The sequence below is a fragment of the Miscanthus floridulus genome, chromosome 13 (assembly GCF_019320115.1).
Source record: "Miscanthus floridulus cultivar M001 chromosome 13, ASM1932011v1, whole genome shotgun sequence".
In the NCBI taxonomy this organism is placed as follows: domain Eukaryota; kingdom Viridiplantae; phylum Streptophyta; class Magnoliopsida; order Poales; family Poaceae; genus Miscanthus; species Miscanthus floridulus.
Genome location: NC_089592.1, coordinates 9,462,408 through 9,481,673, shown reverse-complemented (window position 1 = coordinate 9,481,673; position 19,266 = coordinate 9,462,408). Strand labels below are relative to the sequence as shown.

Below are 19,266 nucleotides of genomic sequence, written 5' to 3'. Positions count from 1 at the left end.
GCCGCCGCTACCGGAAATGGCCGGCCGGCACTAGCCAGCCACCTCTGGGCGGCCGAGGCGAGGGGGCCAGGCCGTGGGGAGCTGCCGGGGCGGGGCGCGGGCGCACGCGGGCGCGAGGGCGGGGCTCGCCGGCGGTGGCGATTCGCCGGCGAGGGCGCGGCAGCGGCGGGGGTGGAGATGTGGAGATGTCTGGGTTTTTGGCATCCGACGTCACAACTTGCCCGAAACCTTCTCAATTTTTTACCACAGCCTCCACATGCGATAACACAACGCCTTGATAAGTTTCGTGATTTTTTGACTTCGTTTGCATTTTATATAATTTAAAATCACATTTCCGGCAAGTACATCGACATGTTACGTCAACGAGATGCTCGAGATTTCATGTGAGTTCCTGGATACGGCCTAAACATACCCTAAATATCATGAGTATCAATTTTTGGATGACCAAAGTCCATTATTCCATGTACCTGCAGTTCAAATTTGAAATATCCCGAAAAATTCGACGAAACGAAATAAACTAATGAAATATATCAAAAAAAGTCAAAATTGCCCCAAATTTTAAAATAGAGTTTGAAATACTGTCACAAGGCCCCAGAAAAAAATTTGGGCTCAAAATCAAAAAAAAATTTTACCGAGTGCCATGCGGGGCACTCGGCAAAATGTGTTTTTAAAAAAAAAAAAAATTTGCCGAGTGCCTAGGGCTGGCACTCGGCAAAATAAGTTTTTAAAAATAAAAAAAATTTGCCGAGTGCCAGCCGTTAGGCACTCGGCAAAATCTGACGGCAGGTGGCCGCCGTCACGGGCCGACCACCTTTTGTCGGGTGGGATCTTTGCCGAGTGCTGCGGCACTCGGCAAAGCCCAGTTTTGCCGAGAGCCAGGCTTTACCGAGTGCCTAGCACTCGGCAAATCCACCTTTGCTGAGTACTTTATTTTGCCGAGTGCGGCACTCGGCAAAATATTGCTTTGCTAAGTGCCCCGATAAAAAGCACTCGGGAAAGTCTCAGGCATTCGGCAAAGTCCAGTTTTCCAGTAGTGTCGGTGTGGGTATACGGTAGTTGGGTTTGGGTCACACCACACCTCACGACCACTGAGGACTACTCCCTCCATATCAAAAAGAGAATTACGCTATTAAATACGTGTCAGTCAAACTTTCTATAATTTCACTAGCTTTATATAAAAATATTAGCAATATTTATATCCTGCATAAATTTATTATAAAAATATATTTTACGATTTATCTAATAATACTTATTATGCATTATAAATATTAATATTTTTTTGCTATATAATTGGTCAAAGTTAAAGGCCTCGTTTGATTGGTGAGTTTCTGGGCTGATTTATGTAAGCGAGCTGATAAGCCCCAAAGAACGGGGCCAAAAATGTCTGACTTCTCGGAGGGAGTACTAGCTGAGCAGGCACGCGCAGGACGTGCTTGCGAGTCGTGCCGAGGCCCGAGGCACACCGTTTATTTTATTTTATTTTATAAGGGGCCCGAGGCACACGTTGGAACCAAGAAAGTAGACAGGGAGGGGTGACACGAGCTTTCCTCGCTCTTCTCCTTTCTTCGCCTGAAATCTCCTTAATCCTCATCGTTTTCTCCACGTCGTTTTTGGTCACTTCTGCCACATGTTCAGTAATTCTTCATCGTAACGTACCCAAAACTGAATTCGCAACATGATTGGACCAGGACCGGCATAGCAATTTAGCAGCAGCAAAAGATCAATTTTCTGAATGATTACTAGATCAACGAATCAAGTGTCTACTGCATCAGAATTCATCTTTTCCCCACCAGAAAAAGTTAGCATCAGAATTCTTGGGAGAACACACCAGCCATTGTACATCCAACCACAAGAACTAAATACAGAAAGATCAAGTATTTGCAGGACAGCCAGGAGGGCCCGTTGCTCTCTGAGACATATAATATTCAGAACAAAGCTTTACATCACTTTACCGTGCTTTGGTCGCCAATCGGCTACAAACGATTTGGCAACAACACCAACTCAATTTCCTCCGACTGACAGGATGAACTGAAGCTGGAGGTGTCGAAACTCGAAACGCTTCTGGTGCAGACAAAAAGCACGCTTCAATTCCTCAGCTATCTCTACCTGTAAGAAGGCAACTCTCCTGCAGGGAGGAACTTTTGAATTGCCGAAAACAATTATCTCCCCAGAAAGGGGAGATGTCCTTGATGATATATTTCACATAATTCAGTATTAAGCTTGCTGAACGTTCCCACAGTGGGTATTTGATTAGGCATTTCCTTGCAGTTGGACATGCCAGGGATGCACACTCATGTATTCATGATCAAGAATAACACCCCGCTTTTCAGAAAAGCGATCAAAGAATTATACAGATGACCACAATATTATGATGATGGTCTGTCGAACAGCCTAAATACCAAAGACAAAAATAGGACCATTTCACATGTGCAGCTATTTCCATTCAGAAAAGATCTGCAGTGACATAATCTAGCTGTCCCACCTTCAGGATCATGACTATTAGTAGTCGACTGGATGGCATCCTAATGCCTGACGAATTTGGCAATCAAACTACTATTGTTGTCAGATATATGATCACATAGCATCTTAATGTGCAACAACTTGCGCACACACATGTAGGCCAAATCGTGCCTATATATAATATGCTATCTTTTTATATCAATATTTCGTAATCTTATATTAGATATTTTAGCTACTAAATGAACTCAAATGAAAAAACTTTTAACTACAAAATTTTAAATCTTGTCAAGTACTACAACTTTGGTATAGGATGTATCTCCATCAGACATAGTTTGAAAAATTCAAAAAATTGAGTCTTAAAATATGTGAATTTCAAACACATTTGAGACTCCAGTGACTTTAAATAAAAAAACTTGTCAATATCGAACATGTAGATCAGGTCGGCCACTGGAACTTTGGTATTAACTATGTGAACATTGAAGATCGTTTAGGAATTCTAAATTTTAAATTTCAAAATCTATAAACTTTGAACACGGCCCAGTCCGAAAAAGCACGGCACTAGCACGGCCCAGGCACGGAGTCCATAGTGCTAGTGCCGGCACGGGCACGATCTAGGGCCATGCCTGGGCCGTAGGTCCGGCCTGCAGTGCCGGCACGGGCACGGCACGGTTAATGGGCCGGCACGATACGGCCCGTTAGATTTCAGCCGTTGGATGTCCTCGAATAAACTAAAGCCATTGGATTCATTATATTATATAAACATGAAACCCTCACTTCTCTCCCCATTTTCTTTTCTCGTCTTCGTCTCTTCCCGACGGCACGGTGCCTCCCCATTTCCGTCTTGTCTCCCATGGCCGGCGCGGCACCTTGCGTCCTCCGTGCCTCCCTCTCTCTCCCTCCCGATGGTGGCACCTCATGTCCTCCCGTGCCTCCCTCCCTCCCACAGCCTCTCAGCCCTCTCCCTCCCGGCCTGTTTGCGGGGAGCCGGCTCCCTCGCGCGTGGCGGCATTGGCGCGTGGTGGCGGCACGGCGTGCTCACCACGGGCAGAGGAGCTCGGCGCGACGATGCGACTACTGGGCCATTATGCCCATCGGCACGGCACGACACGACTGAGTCCCCGTAGTGCCGTGCCTAGGCCAAGGGTTGGGCACGGTGACACGATACGGCACGGCACGGCACGGCACGATAGCGCCGTCGTGCCCCGTAGTGCCATGCCTCACCGTGCTAGTGCCGTGCTTGGCCTGGGCGGCCCGTTTGGACATATATACTCCTAAATTGGACCCTTAGTCTCATCGGTAGACACTGCAGTGGCTAAAGCTATCATATGTTATCACATGGCCGTCGAAAGTAAATCTCTAAAGAACATGAAATTAATAAGATGGAGACAAAAAGTTACTAATAATTTGTAGAAATTTGTCAAGTTTAATTCGAATGTTAATATTTGGCTTAACGTTAAGCATGTACATTAATGCTTTATTACCTTATCAGATCACCCATTTAATAATTTATTATGTTAACATTTTTGACTAGGGAAAATTGGTCTCATAGTATTGAAAGATCGCCGTATCCGGAAAATATCATTGAAACTTTGCCGCTCCGTAAAATACCATTCAAAGAATGCATCGTCACCTGGATATAGCATTCCCTCACGTTTTGAGCAAACCCTGTCGCCTCCATCAAGCTCCTCCCCTTGTCCTTCATGAGGTGAGTACGGCCGGCGCCTCTGCTCTAGGTGGGACCGCTCCAGCTGCCGCCGGTCGGCGCTCGCCTAAATTCGCCGCCGCCAGCCGCCGAAACCGGCCGCTCGTCTAGCCAGCACCGTGGTCAGCGACGTTGCTGCTGCTGCCGCCGCTAGCATGGCTCAGACCGGCCTCCCCCGAGCTGCCAGCAGCAGGCTCCTTGGTCTGCGGCTTCCGGCCGAGGCCGCCCGCGAAGCAGTCCATGGAGAAGGAGCGTGTGATGGGCTCCTGCGTGGCGCCGGTTCCTCGCCGCGGCGTCGACGCGCCGCACATCGCCGAGCTGCGGGTCGCGGCAGGACGCGTCGTGGTCGTCGCGCAGCATCCCGCGCCTTTGTTGTCGCCTTTTCCTCGTGCACGTGCGCGAGCCTGCCTGCCTCGTGTCGCCATCGTCCCGCCGCTGTCTGTTGGCTCACGGGGGCGCGGGCGGCTGGATCTGATGGGTCGGCGCTCGGCCGCGCGCGGTTTTGTCTGCTACTCGACAGCACGACGTTGCGTCTCCTTCGTGTATCATATCGCTAGCGGCTTCCCCCACATCCCACAGCCCACAAGCGTCGTCGTCTTGCATTGGTTGCCGCCTTGCTTTCTTGCGGCGCGGCCTGGGCTGCTGCGGCGGGGCGTCTCGTGCCTTTGACCGTGACGAGCCAGAGCAGTTCCGTCTTCCGTCACTCGGAGCTCAAGCTCGGCGCCTGTCCTTGCCTCGGACGCTACCGCCGAGCACTCCAGCGCCGACGCCCTACGGCACTGGTGCCGCGCTCGCAGCTCGCCCCGGCTAGCCAAAGCCGCCTCTGCTGGAGCTGTGCCGCACCAGCCCGCGATCCCGCCCGCAGCCGCCAGACGCCGGAGCTTGCCGTCACGGGCACCAGGGCCTGCCCGCCGCCACCGTACTGCCCAGAGCTCCCCGCACCAGAGCCGAGTGCGGTCAGCACGCCGCACGCGTCGAAGCCGACACCGTGCCGGAGGCCGGTGCTGAGCGCCATCGGCACCAAGGCAGTCGCCGCCATCGCTCTGCTCTCTCCCTTTGGAACGGGTCCCACCTGGAGCAAAGGCAGCGGCCGCACTCACCTTAGGAAGGAGAAGGGGAGGAGCTTGACGGAGGCGACGGCGTTTGCTCAAACGTGACGGAATGCTATACTCATGTGACGATGCATTCTTTCGATGGTACTTTACAGAGTGGCAAATTTTGAATGTTATTTTCCGGATACGACGATCTTTCAATGGTACGAGGCCAATTTTCCCTTTTGACTATTATTTACATAGTATATCCGGAGATATGGATATATATATATGGCAATTAATTGGATGAGATGCATGCCTAGACAGTCGTCGTCGCTACGATAGGAAGACGGCTACTGGGCTGCAGCAAGCTTGGTAATTAATCATATGTCCTTTAAAACAGACCGGCAGCTCTTGCTCAGATGCTCGAGGCCGTCGGTCTTGATGACCTCTCTGAGATTTGCTGGATCCCCGAGGAATTTGAGGCACACCTCCATAAGCCCAAGGCAATGGTGCTCCACGGCGAACGCCAGGATGACCGCCACGGTTGTCACATTCACAAACTCGGATAGCTTGTCTTCACAAACCAACCTCAGCCTCTCCATTTTATACCTATTCGCTGCTGCGACTAGGTCCGGGAGCATCATCGCCGCAGCTTCTGACCCCTTCATCTCCGGCAAAGAGTCGGTGTATATGTAGTGGAGAAAAGCCTCGAAGTCCTGCGCCTCCATGTCTTCGATCTGTACAGCGACTGCTGCGCCGTCGTTGGTCGTCGTCAGGCTGGAGAGGGAGAGCTCGGCGTGGAACACCGGTGATCGGGCCATGAGCACACACCTGTGCGCTGCGAAAGTCCTGGTGTCCACCTCGAACGTCACGTCCGCACCCTCCCCGGTCACGAGGAGGCCGCCTAGGTGACGGTGCAGGTCCGACGGTGGCACCACCACTACAGGGGGTTGTGGGATTGCGGCAGTGTCTATGTCGACGTCCATCGTCTGAATCTCCTTCGTGACCGTCAAATCACACCTGATCGTGAAGCGGTCGTCCTTGAGATGCTCAGATTTCTCCAATTCGTCCCTCTTGATGAAAGTCGCGTAGCCCCAGCTGAGGTCACGGAAGGTTTGCTCGGAACCGAGGGTGTAGCGTGGCACTGGCTTCCCCCCTTGGTCAAGCAAGCTAAACGTGTACTGTGCTCTAACGCCTTCGGTGACATTGTGCTCGAGCTCAACGTAAATGGATATGTAGTCGGAGCAAGTCGAGTTATCGCCGTTGGGGCAGTAGCGGATGCGCCAGCTGTGGCCTCCGACGCGGAACGATCGGGACTTGATGAGGCTGCCGGTCGGGACATCCTTGGTGCGGGAGTAGCCGTCGATCTTCAGCAGGTGCTGGCCGCTCTCGGTGCTGGCGACGATGGCTGAGGCGGACCGCAACGGCTCGCCCCTGCTGCCACCGATGTTGGACGCCGTCATCGGCATGGGAGGAAGGAACGATGACAACTCCTCTCTCTCTCCCACGGTCTCTGGAGATCACGGCTTTGGTACTTCAGCTTCTCTTCATGCACCGGCTGCATTATTTCAAGTGCAGAATTAATTTTAGATACACGACGAATCTCATCTTATAACACCTTAATCCTAATCTTAGTATTACTGATTAGAGGCCTCTAAGGCTCTAACGGCACTTTTGGCTTTCTCTTACCAGACATTTTTTTGATAAAGGAAGCTTTTATTAAATTCCCAAAGCATTACATCAAGATGATACAAAGCCTTAAAAATATACTTCGGACATTTGCCTAACAAAGAGGCACACAACCACAAAAATAAAAGGAGATTGATGCTTATCTATTTTCTTTTCTAAAAACCTACACAATCCACCTCTGTTATTATGTAAAATACATAAAGTAACTCGTTAAATTTGCATCTAATTTACCTATCTCTACTATTATGAATGATAATTTAAAATAAACTCCTCAATTTGCATCTAAATACCCAACTATGTCATTACAAAAGATAATTTAAAAATAACTCCCTAGATTTGCATGTAAATTACCCACCTCTACCATTACTAAAGATAATGAAAGGTGACCTCTAAATTTTCTTTTTGATTACCTGTATCTATTATGTAAGATATATAAGATAAAGTAACCCCCTTTATTTGTATCTAAATTGCCTAAATCTACCACCATAAAAAATAGCTAAAATATCCCTCCAATCTATGTAAATGCCAATATAAGATGTTATGAAAATAACTCAATAAGCATAGAGCACGCTATATATGTTTCCAAATTAAACACTTCTACCACACTTAGATCAAAAGTAAGCATAATTGTTATGTGATATTCCCTCCATTTCAAATTATAAGTCGTTTTGGCTTTTCATAATACATTACTTTTATTATGTATCTAGACATAGGATATAACTACTAAGTAGATAGCAAAATCTATGTACCTAGAAAAGCCAAAATAAATGACAATTTAGAACAGAGGGAGTACTATGTAGACCAACTAAACATTCATACATTAGGACAAATATATCAATCTAAAAAAATTCCCTTAACAAATCACATACCAATGACACTGATAATTAACTTTAAATTGTATTATTAATACTCCATGAAAATAAATTTTGTAAGTTGTTATTTTAGATAAGTTTATATATTTTGATTGAAACATATGAAATGTCAATACTGGTAATAAAATCTAACTACTCTACGTTTTTATAAAATAATAATACTACACATATAATTCTTTGATATAGTGAATTCAACATCTTGAGTGTCATGGTGTAGACTAAAATGACTATTTTGCTATTGTAGTAATTAAGATTGTACTTTAAGACCTAAAATATGTTTTTAATAAAATAGAAAAGGAAAACTTTGAATAAAATATACAATAAACAGTTTCAACTTAATACATGGATAAAAAAGGTGCAATAACTAATGAGATTAAAGTTGAAAGTCAAAATATAAATTTATGATATCACAGAAAGGAATACAACAAGAGATGATATAACTTAAGCTTTGGTATTAATAAAATACATATTGAAGACCCCACATGGGTGCAATACAAATCATGACAACATATATCTTAATATGATTAATTGGAAGCCCCCAACGAAGACTCCACATTAATCCTCTAAAAACTCCTGACCATTAATTGGGTTGACTCAAATCATCTAGAGAATAGCAACCATTTGATCTATCCTGTTTTCTAAAAAAATTACTCACTTTTTCCATTATGAAAAATTATAAATAACCCTCAGAATCTACATCTTAACTACCAACCTCGCCATTATGAAAGATAATTCAAAGTAACACCAAAATTTGCTTTTAACTTATTCACCTCTGTCATTATAAAAGATAATATAAAGTAACTCATTTAATTTTCATCTAAATTACCTGCATCTGTTGTCATAGAACATAAACTATAATATCCTCAAATATATGTCTAAATTACCAATATAAGCTATTACAGAAAATAATAAAAAAACCATAAAATATACTATATATGTTTCTAAATTATCCAATTCTACTACTATTAAATTCAAAGTAAACATAAATGAGATTGTCACTATGTATACCAAATATACATGCATACATAAGTGATAAATATATAACAATACTGCTATATATAATTTTTTGATTGAGGAAATTCAAGCATATTGAGTGTTGTGGAAACAACTATTTATGCTATTATAGTAACTAAAAGTAGACTCGAGGACCTAGAATCTACTTTTTAATAAATATAATAAATGGAAAATTTTGAATAAAAGATATAATAAGCACTAGATTTTGAACTTAACGTGTGGATGAAAAAAATTTACAACAACTAATAAGATCAAAATTTGAAAGCCAAAATATCGGGTCATGATGTCACAAAAGTGATGCAACAAGAGCTGATATACCTTAAGCTAAGTTTCAACTAAATACATGTTAAAAACCCAAAAAGGTGCAATTCAATGATGAAACACATATATAGTAATTGATAAATTAATCATAATCAAATAAAGATTACAGAGTATCTAAATGGGTATTATGTTAGAAAATAAATTCAAAGAGAGGAAAAGTAACCAATTTTGATTAGTTATATGTACTAAATTTATCCACTTAACTTTCACCACTTATATAACAGACCGTGCTGGAGCAAGTTTTTATGGGCTAATTAGTAAAGTAAAGATGTGTGCAGTGCATTCCATCTGTCATTTGCAAAATAATCATTAATGATCATATTTGGTTTTTTTGTCTGGCTTTATACTTTTCAGAAATACAAAATATGGTTTCTCACTGAACTAGCTATGTGTCGATTCATTAAATTAAATCCTACTCCTTTTATTTAAAATATGAAACCAAGAGAAAATGCAGGGCAGAGTGACTTTGCTATCCCTACTTAACTACATGCATGGAAATATGAAAAACGAAATGCTAGTGAGAGCAATGATTTCTTATTTCCATATCTATTGACTACGTACTTGATCTATCCTTGAGAAGCCGGTTTTATAGGGATTTGGTTATGGTGGCCTTGCGACAATTGATGCAGCCATGCAGGTGGTGGCACATGGAAGGTGGTCTAGTCTACAGATTGATGGTGGCTAGAGTGTATGTGATCACTTTCGTAATACATGCTATGTGCTACTCAGGCAAAGGGAGCTTTTTCTAAGACTTGTATCAACTAGATGTATTATTTTTGAAAAAAAAAATCACTAAAGTCTTCCTTTATATAAAAAAAAATGAATGCAAAGTCTGCATATATTATACATAAATACGGACTAGTCAAAAGGGTGCAAATAAATAAATTTACACCCGTGCCCTCCATATTTTTAAATCATTGAAGAAATGTATGTACCTTATAAAAATAATGAGTCCTTTTACTGTCCTTCAAGAGGTTACCGAAGGTACTATTATACCTAGACAACAGAAAATATAGTACTTGAGGTACCAAGATTTAATTTGGTACCTCTTGGACTCTTTTAATTTGACAAGGTCCTTAAAAAGGCGCACAAAGAAATGGAAGGAGACAAAGGAGATCAGTAGAAAGTTTCACTATTCGAGTAAAAATAATCGTCTGGTGACGGAAGAATACGACACATGAGCGGTATGCGAGCGAGCTTTGTGAAGATGACTGACAACACAGGGCCCACAAGATTAAGGGCCCCATGTGTTATCTTATTATGTTGGCACTCAACTTATTACTATAAACTCCTCAGTGTCATCTTCGGGGTGTAATTTAGACCACAATTTTCTATCAAAATGTAGTTATAATGTCTAATAAATGTATGCGAAAATGTTGTTCAAGAAAAATCTATTCATATGATTTTTATGTCTCTAAACTAAATATTTTGAGAGCTATATGTGGTCATATCTTTACACAAGTTCCAAAGTTTAACTGGATTTTAGTCAAAGTGTCATATCTTTATGATCGGGAGGAGTACAACTTTTCTACTTGAATTAGATTAACACGCCAAGAATAAGCAGTGAAGGAACTTGTGTGAAGCTTCCGTAGTTCTCTCTAGTTTCCTCCGTCGTATCTTATTTTTATGGTATTTCATGGCTTCAATTTAAGTACACCATTACGTGTTTTATAATAATAATAGTGGGGTGTTTCTTAGGGCATGTTTGGATACGCATAGCTAGTTACTAGTTGGGCTAAAAAATAGCCTAAATTAACTATAGTTGGTTAGCTAGTTGTCTAACAACTAGTTGAAGACTTACCACCTATTAGCCCTCCTGTTTAAATGCACTAGAGCTAATTTGAGTTAATATTAGCTAGCTAACAATTAGCTCATAGTATCCAACATGCGGTTAGTCATTTTATTTTTGTTAGTTTTTCACAACATAAAGATTACTAATAGACTTGGCATTTAATGGTTGTCTTTTGCTTTAGTTCTATGAAGCAGCTGCAATGTTTAGCAATTTTCCACTATTTGTTGGCATTTCCAAACAGCCTATGGCTATTTTGTAATTTGTAACAATGTCTAGTTGAGTGCATGCCTATACAGAGAACAGAATAAAGAGTATATTGTTTTCTAAAAATAAAGATCTTATTGGGAACACAAAGATTTCATAAATTAATTGAACTTTTTGTTCTCCAGACGGGAATGTTGGCTTAGCAATCCCGTTTCTCTAAAGTAGAACAAAGTTCGTGTGCTCCTTCCAATTTAGTTGTTCCTTTCTTGACATCTGTTCGTCGTGTATCAATTCTACAGTGTAGTGGCGTGTTCACAGTGATCATACTGAAAGATCAATTGCAGTAAATGAAAGGACTCCAACCAATGGCTTTCTTAAAAGCTAAGGAAACTCGTTTTTTAAAAGGAAAAAAGGGACTCCAACCATGAATTTGAGTTTGCTCAAGGTCACTCGGTGCTATCAATAATACAACGGATAAGCTTGAAGAAGATTTGGCATCACTGATCAAATTTCATCATGCACATCTGACTGAGTATATATATGAGCAAGAGAGACTGAACACACCTGAGTCACCGAATCGAATTAGCTTAGAGAGGTGATGCAGATCGATTTTGTTGAATTTGGAGACGATTTGGCGTGTGGTTTATCGTGGCATGGTTGTGAGAGATAGCGACACATGCATATTTATAACCGAGTCAGGTAAAATAAACAAGGCGTCATGGAGCAGGATCATTATACTTTGTCGCAAACATAAATAAGACAGCTAACTTTTTGTTGCAGCATGTGTGGTGGTGTGATGCTTGTGGAGCGGCTTTGGTTGTACAGTGGTTTAGAGCTTAGTTTATAGAGTGGTGTAAGGATGTTGTCTATAGTTGTTTTAGATGCTAGTTGGTTGGTTGTTACTTTTTTTTTTTTGTTGTCGGGCCCTTTGGGGTTTCTGGTTGCTTTATCCCATCTGAATTTCTTTTTTTTAATATAATCGACAGCTCACTTGCCTGATTCTTTGGGGAAAAAAAAGACAGCTAACTTCTCCAGATTTCTTGCAAGCAATCGGCAACGGGCAACGCGTGTAAAAGAGCTATGCACGAAACATCACCTAATGCAAGCTTCCTAAACCACAGAACCTCTGCAATCCTTTATTCCTGGCTTCAATAACCCTGGTTCTCGTTATGCCAACTTGGGAATTCAGCTAAGTCGGATGCCTTCTTATCAGTGGTTCAAGAAAGGCACAAGTTACCATAAAACTCTTTGGGAGGTTTTTATGTTTTTTTTAGCTACTTTTGTTTCCTCCCCTCTAAAATAACCTGGAGTCCTGGACCATTGCCTGCTGCTCCCGACTCGCGAGTCGCTGACAACCTAATGGCCTGAATCATCTAAAAATGATTTTTTTATATGTGTGGGGTATGACCCCGGATACCCACAGCAGATCATATGGGCTGCGCCCCCAGGGTCGGCCCAGCCCACAAGACGAAGTCTTGCGGGGCACGACGCTACTCGGCGTCTCCCGCAAGACACCGGAAAGATGTCCCGAAGATACTACGAGATCTATTAGGATATGTGTGATACCATGATTCATGTAATCTGTTATTACTTTCCGGTTATCTCTCAGATCTAACCGACTTGTAACCCTGTCCCCCGGACTATATAAGGCGGACAGGGACCCCCTCCAAACACACGCAATATCGTACGATAGCCAATATAATCCCACAGACCACAGGAGTAGGGTATTACGTCATACTGATGGCCTGAACTTGTCTAACTTGTGTGTCTCTATTGCCTTCCTATTCTTGATTATACGCCTCTCTGCCGATCAATCTACCTTCGTGGGATACCCCTCGGAGGACTGCCGACGATATTCTGTCTACAGTTGGCGCGCCAGGTAGGGGAGTGTGTGTTGTTTCCTTGTCGAACAAGATGACTTTTTCCGCAAGCTCTTCGTCTCTCCCGCAGCCCGACCAGATCTTCATGGTCGGATCGATCTCGTGGATCATCAACGCTGACGGAGTCAGAGAGCTCATCGAGCTGGTGCAGATCAATGCTGCGTCGATCACCCCAACACCTACGACTGCAGAACCCAATCTCGGAATCGCCTCCGAGGTCGCCTTCATCAACAACTCGCCGCCCGCTTCCTCGCTACCAGAGGAGGCAGATCAACAATGACGATCTGATTGCATCCATCGATCAGGTTGGTCAGAAGCTCGTCGATTGCCTCTCCATCGCATAATCGGCTCTAGACACTCTGGTTCAGCGCCGACCACCCTCCGATTCAGATCTGTCGGAGGCTGCTCGGGGAACTCTAGGGGTTACGGCCCTACCCTTTGGGCTCACCAACATCGCCGCCACATACCAAGATGTCCTAAGGGGCAAATTCGCCAACCAGGTTGGAGATGTCCATCCTCTCGCCGACCGGATCGCCGACCAGCTCCCGCCGGCTGTCAACATGCTACACGTTGGCCGACGCCCTGAAGCATCCCTCCAAACCATCTTGGAGGAGAATCCGAACTCTGAGTCCCAGGGCTCTACGGAGACCCTCGCCGAAACCACCACCGAGCAACTTCCTCTCCCGCCCTTCCGTGGAGGCGGAATCTTCAACGTCAGCGTTGACAGCCCCCCTCGGAACGGCGAAACCGAGGAGGAACGCATCGCTCGCGAGAACCGGAACGTCAACCATGCGCAGCACCGAGCAAATGAGGCTGCCCTTGCGATGGCCGAGGCTCAGCTTGACTCGCAAGGAAGGCCACCCCAACTCCACCGCAACCTCGACGACGAGTTTATCCGTGTTGATGGCCACGACGTCTACAAGACCCCAAGCGCCAACCTGGCCGTGGCCGCCAACGAGCTCGCCCGACTCCCGCAAACACCAAAGGTCGCCAAGGTCACCGCCATGCTTAAAGCGACGCACTGCCAGGTCAACGAGATTTGCCAGGATCAGAGACCTTCATACTCCACAAGCTCGATTTGTCGATCAGCCACGCCAAGATCCGATCGTCGCCCAAGCCGCTTCACCGACCAACATCGTGATTACAGGTAGCCTCTCCAGGGGGAGCTAGGGACAACCACGTCGAGCACCTTCGCCAGCACGACCAGGAGGTCGACCAGGACGTTCGAGTCCACCTCAACAATCTTTGGGATGCGCGACGACGTATCGACGAACGCCTCTTCGGTCGCCATGAAGAAGAAGTACACCCCCACCAGGAGTATGAGCAAGAGTACGGTAACCCGGACTCAGCTCTCGAGCCGCTCAATGCCGGCAACGCTGCAGATCACGGCGCTGACAACCTCGAAGGGCCCACAGCTTTCACGATGGCATTCTGAACACTCCAGTGGCCTCGTGGTTTCAAAATCACTGGGGTCGAGCCCTACGAGGGAAGGATGAACCCCACACAGTGGTTACAGGCTTACGCCACTGCTGTGCGCGCCGCCGGAGGAGATACCAGTGTCATGGCGAATTATCTTCCCATCATGCTCACGCCAACCGCCATGAACTGGTTCACAAGCCTTGTCCTGGACTCAATCGGATCCTGGGAAGAGCTGAAAAAGGTCTTCACAGACAACTACATGGCTACGTGCACTCGGCCGGGCACCAAGCATGATCTGAACCGCATCTACCAGAAGCCGTCCGAGCTCCTCCGTAGCTACATCAGACGCTTTTCCGAGATGAGGAATTCTATTTCTAACATCACGGAAGCCGAGGTCATCACCGCCTTCGTCCGAGGACTCCACCACCGCGATCTTCGCTCCAAGTTCAACCGTAAGTCGCCCATGGGGATTGACGAGATGATTACGACCGCCAACCAGTACGCCGACGCCAAAGAAGCCGAAGTGTGCTTCAACGAGGATGCGGGCATTCATCGCCCAACTCGCCATAGTGACGATCGCCCCGACGACTGATGCCACAACGACCGCCGCTACGACGACCGCAATCATCATCGGGACAGTGGCCGTGATCGGCCAAAAGGCGCTAAGTCTGGTCAATATCACCGCCGTCGACCAGACCATATCATCGCCGCTGTTGACGAGCCTCGAGCCAAGCGCAACTACGACGAGTAGTACAAGAAGATCCTCGACGGCCCGTGCCCTCTCCACAAGAACGCCAAGCATAAGATGAAGGATTGCCTTGGCTTGGCTAAGGAATTCCAGGCCAAAAAGCCGGACGACGACAACAACGATGGCGCCGGAGGCCGCCGACCACCTGGGGGCAATAACAATGCCTTCCAGGATCACGACAAGGTGGTCGCCACCATCTTTGAGGGCCTCGCCTCCACAGAGGGCAGAAGAGAACGGAAGCTCACCGCCCGCTGGGTGCTCGCCATCAACGCAGAAGACGCCGCTGCCAACCCCAGCTATCGCCCCTGGTCCGAGGTCCCCATTACCTTCAGTAGGGCCAACCAGTGGGCGGACATCCCCTACACAGGGCGTTTCCCCCTCGTCCTCGACGCAACCGTCCAGAAAGTGCTTTTTAGAAAAGTGCTCGTCGACAGTGGGAACGCTCTGAACCTCCTCTTCACCGGAGCCCTAAAGGAGCTGGGTCTCGGGATAACAGATCTCACACCCTCCGACTCCTCCTTCTGGGGTGTGGTACCTGGCAGGGCATCCAAACCGCTTGGAGAGATCACCCTACCGGTACAGTTCGGCACGGCAAGCAACTACCACGTCGAGCACATCAACTTCTACGTCGCCGACTTCAACACCGCCTATCACGCCATACTTGGTCGGCCAGCTCTGGCCAAGTTCATGGTTGTACCGCACTACGCTTATCTGGTGCTGAAGATGTCTTCGCTTGCAGGAGTCCCGGCCCTGCGGGCCAACCACTCCATCGCCTACGCCTGCGAGACAGAGTCTCGCCCTCGCCGAAGCCACCGACCTCTCCATCTAGATGGCCAGTGTGGTCACCGACGTCAAGACGGTGCCCGCCGACGACCTGCAGAGCTGCGAGACAGAGAGTCTTTCGTAAAAGCTAAAAAAAGGGACTCCAACCATAAATTTGAGTGTGCTCAAGGTCACTCAGTGCTACCAATAATACGACGGATAAGATTGAAGAAGATTTGGCATCAGTGGATCGAATTTCATCATGCACATTTGACCGAGTATATATATGAGCAAGAGAGACAACTGAACACACCTGAGTCACCGAATTAGCTTATAGAGGTGATGCAGATTGCAGATCGATTTTGTTGAATTTGGAGATGACTTGGCTCGTGGTTTGTCGTGGCATGGTTGTGAGAGGAAGCGACACAAGCATATTTATAACCGAGTCGTTATAATTTGTCGCAAACATAAATAAGACAGATAACTTTTTGTTGCAGCATGGGTGGTGGTGTGATGCTTGTGGAGCGGTGCGTGTTGAGGCCCTAATCTGTTATTATAATAAAATTATTTGGAGATGCAGATGTTGCTACTATTTTCTCTAAATCCAGCCAAACTTAAGAATTTTTTTTAGGGGAACAAACTTAAGAAAATTTGACAAACACAAATACCATAGCAACACTTATTTTGAGACGGAGGGAATACCTACAAAACATCACCTATGCAATCTTCCTAAACCACAGCCTCTGCAATCCTTTATTCCTGGCTTCGATAACTCCGGTTCTCGTTATGCCAACTTCAACTTGGGAATTCAGCTAAGTCGGATGCCTTCTTATCAGTGGTTGAAGCAAGGCGCAAGTCACCATAAGCCTCTTTGGGACGTTTGCTATGTTTTTCTTTTTGAGGTACTTTTGTTTCCTCCCCTCCAAAATAATAACCTGGAGTCCATGCCTGCTGCTCGCGAGTCGCTGACCACACCTGACGACCACTGAGGACTACTCGCGCAGGACGTGCTTGCGAGTCGTGCCGAGGTCCGACACACACGTTCCCAAGAAAGTAGACAGGGCAGGGTGGCAGTGACACGAGCTTTCCTCGCTCTTCTCCTTCGCCAGAAATCTCCATCCTCATATCGTTGTCTTCACGTCGTTTTTGGTCACTTCTTGCACATGTTCAATAATTCCTCATTGTAACGTATTCAAAACTGAATTTGCAACATGATTGGGCCAAGACCGGCATGGCAATTTTGCAGCCGCAAAAGAACAATTTTTCTGAATGAGTACTAGATCACCGAATCAAGTGTCTACTGCATCAGAATTCATCTTTGCCCCACCAGAAAAGTTAGCATCAGAATTCTTGTGACAACACCACCAGCCATTGTACATCCATCCACAAGAACTAAATACAGAAAGATCAAGTATTTGCAGCACAGTCAGGAGGGTCTGCTGCTCTCTGAGACACAACACAATCAGAACAAAGCTTTACATCAGTATACCGTGCTTTGGCCGCCAATCGCCTAGAATTGGTTTGGCAACACCTACTCAATTTTCTCTGACTACAGGAAGAACTGAAGCTGGGGGTGTTGAAACTCTTCTGCAGTGCAGACAAAATCATGCTTCAATTTCTCAACTATCTCTACCTGTAAGGCAACTCTCCTGCAGGGAGCTCCCAGTTGTCATTCCCCTCATCATCAGAGGCCTGCTCCTTCGCCCCCTGATCATCACTGAAAGGGTATGGGCCCTTGAATCGCCTGCAGCAGAGTGACTGGGCTCAGTTAGCAGGAGTCAGGAGTTTCTTATATTGTTGCTATAACTCAAATGAAGTGGATGAACTTGACAACTCAAATGAACTGGATGAACTTTGAAATGACCAAAAACAATTCTCTCTTTCAGAAAGGGGAGAACTCCTTGATGTCAGATTTTGCTAAATTCAGCATAAAGCTTGCTGAAACTTTGGAATGGACAAAAACCAAACATGTCTTCAGAAAGGGGAGATGCCCTTGATGCTAGTTTTGCAAAATTCAGCATAAAACTTCCTGAAACTTTGGAATGGAAAAAACAAACATGACTTCAGAAAGGGGAGATGCCCTTGATGCTAGATTTTTGCAAAATTCAGCATAAAGCTTGCTGAATGTTGCAAACAATGGGTATTTGATTAGCCATTTCCTTGCAGTTGAACATGCCAGGGGATGCGCACTCATGTAATTCATGATGAAGAATAACACCTCACTTTTCAAAACCTGAACAAGAATTATACCAGTGCAAGATATGATGATGATGGTACACAAAACAGCGTAAGTACCACAGACAAAAACTGGATCATGAATGGACCATTTCACATGCGCAGCTATTTCCATTCAGAAAATGTCTGTAGAACTAGCTGTCCCACCTTCAGGATAATGAATGTCAGCAGTAAAATGGTTGGCAACTTGGCATGCAATGTTTATGAATTTGGCAATCAAACTATTGCTGTCAGATATTCGATCACATAGCATCCTAATGTAGTGCTTAATGTAAAACAACTTGCACATAGGACATGTACATTAAATCAGTCACTAATTCTAGCAGTTTAGTCTAAAACTAAGCTCAAAGGTCATCAAATCAGTAATCATATCATTTACTGTAGCACCTAGTAAAATTGTAAGACAAATAATACAGGCACAACGCCTGATCGAGAAAAAGAAAATTGTAAGACAAATAACACAGGATGAGAGACCACATCATTCATCCTATACGCACGAATCGACAAAACATATCGATGAAGAACGCACCTCCGGCGGAACCTCCGCGCCGCCGACCGCGCCTTGCGCTTGCGCTTGTCCCGCGCGTCCTCGTGCCTCCGCCGCCACCTGATCTCCTCCATGACGCCCGCGCGGGACACCTGCCAGTTGAACCGCCGCAGGATCTCCTCCCCGTCCACGTCCTCGTCGCCCGCGTCCACCTTCGCGTTGTGGTACTTGGGGTTGGCCGCCGGCACTAGCGACAGCTGGGAGGGAGCGGAGAGGGCGAGGGTGGTGGCGGGGAGCGGCCGCCGCGGGAAGGAAACGAAGGTGGCGTTGGAGGTGGGTTGGAGGAGGGGAGGTGCACGCGACGACGAGACGGCTGCGGCCGCGTAGGTGGTGGTGGCGGCGGCCATGGTGGTGATGCCGGCCGGCGAAGACGGATCGGAATAGAGAGGCTTCGACAGAACGAACCCACCCACTGGCCACTGTTTGTAGAACGACCTGGTTGATGGGCCTGATGGGCTTTCTCTTAAAGGATTTAGCCCACGGATCAGCCCAGTGCGGCTGAAATCTGCAGGCCGGATAGTGTTCGACGGGCACTGCGATTCCCTCCTGAAGTGATAGTGAATTAGTGATACGTGCTCTTGCTCCAC

The 19,266-nt window shown here is 46.1% G+C and overlaps 2 protein-coding genes across 2 annotated transcripts; both read right to left on the bottom strand.

Annotated features, from left to right (window-relative positions):
• Nucleotides 1-5,563: 5,563 nt before the first annotated feature.
• Nucleotides 5,564-6,665, bottom strand: LOC136500404 (BTB/POZ and MATH domain-containing protein 1-like). Its single transcript, XM_066495742.1, has one exon. It carries the CDS (start codon nucleotides 6,663-6,665, stop codon nucleotides 5,577-5,579), a length of 1,089 nt encoding a protein of 362 aa, XP_066351839.1. The 3' UTR covers nucleotides 5,564-5,576.
• A 10,524-nt stretch (nucleotides 6,666-17,189) lies between these two features.
• Nucleotides 17,190-19,054, bottom strand: LOC136502206 (small ribosomal subunit protein bS21c-like). Its single transcript, XM_066497671.1, has 2 exons — nucleotides 18,662-19,054; nucleotides 17,190-17,641 (listed from the first exon to the last, which is right to left on the bottom strand). The coding sequence occupies exons 1-2, from the start codon at nucleotides 19,024-19,026 to the stop codon at nucleotides 17,527-17,529; spliced, it is 480 nt and encodes a 159-aa protein (XP_066353768.1). The 5' UTR covers nucleotides 19,027-19,054; the 3' UTR covers nucleotides 17,190-17,526.
• Nucleotides 19,055-19,266: the final 212 nt, after the last annotated feature.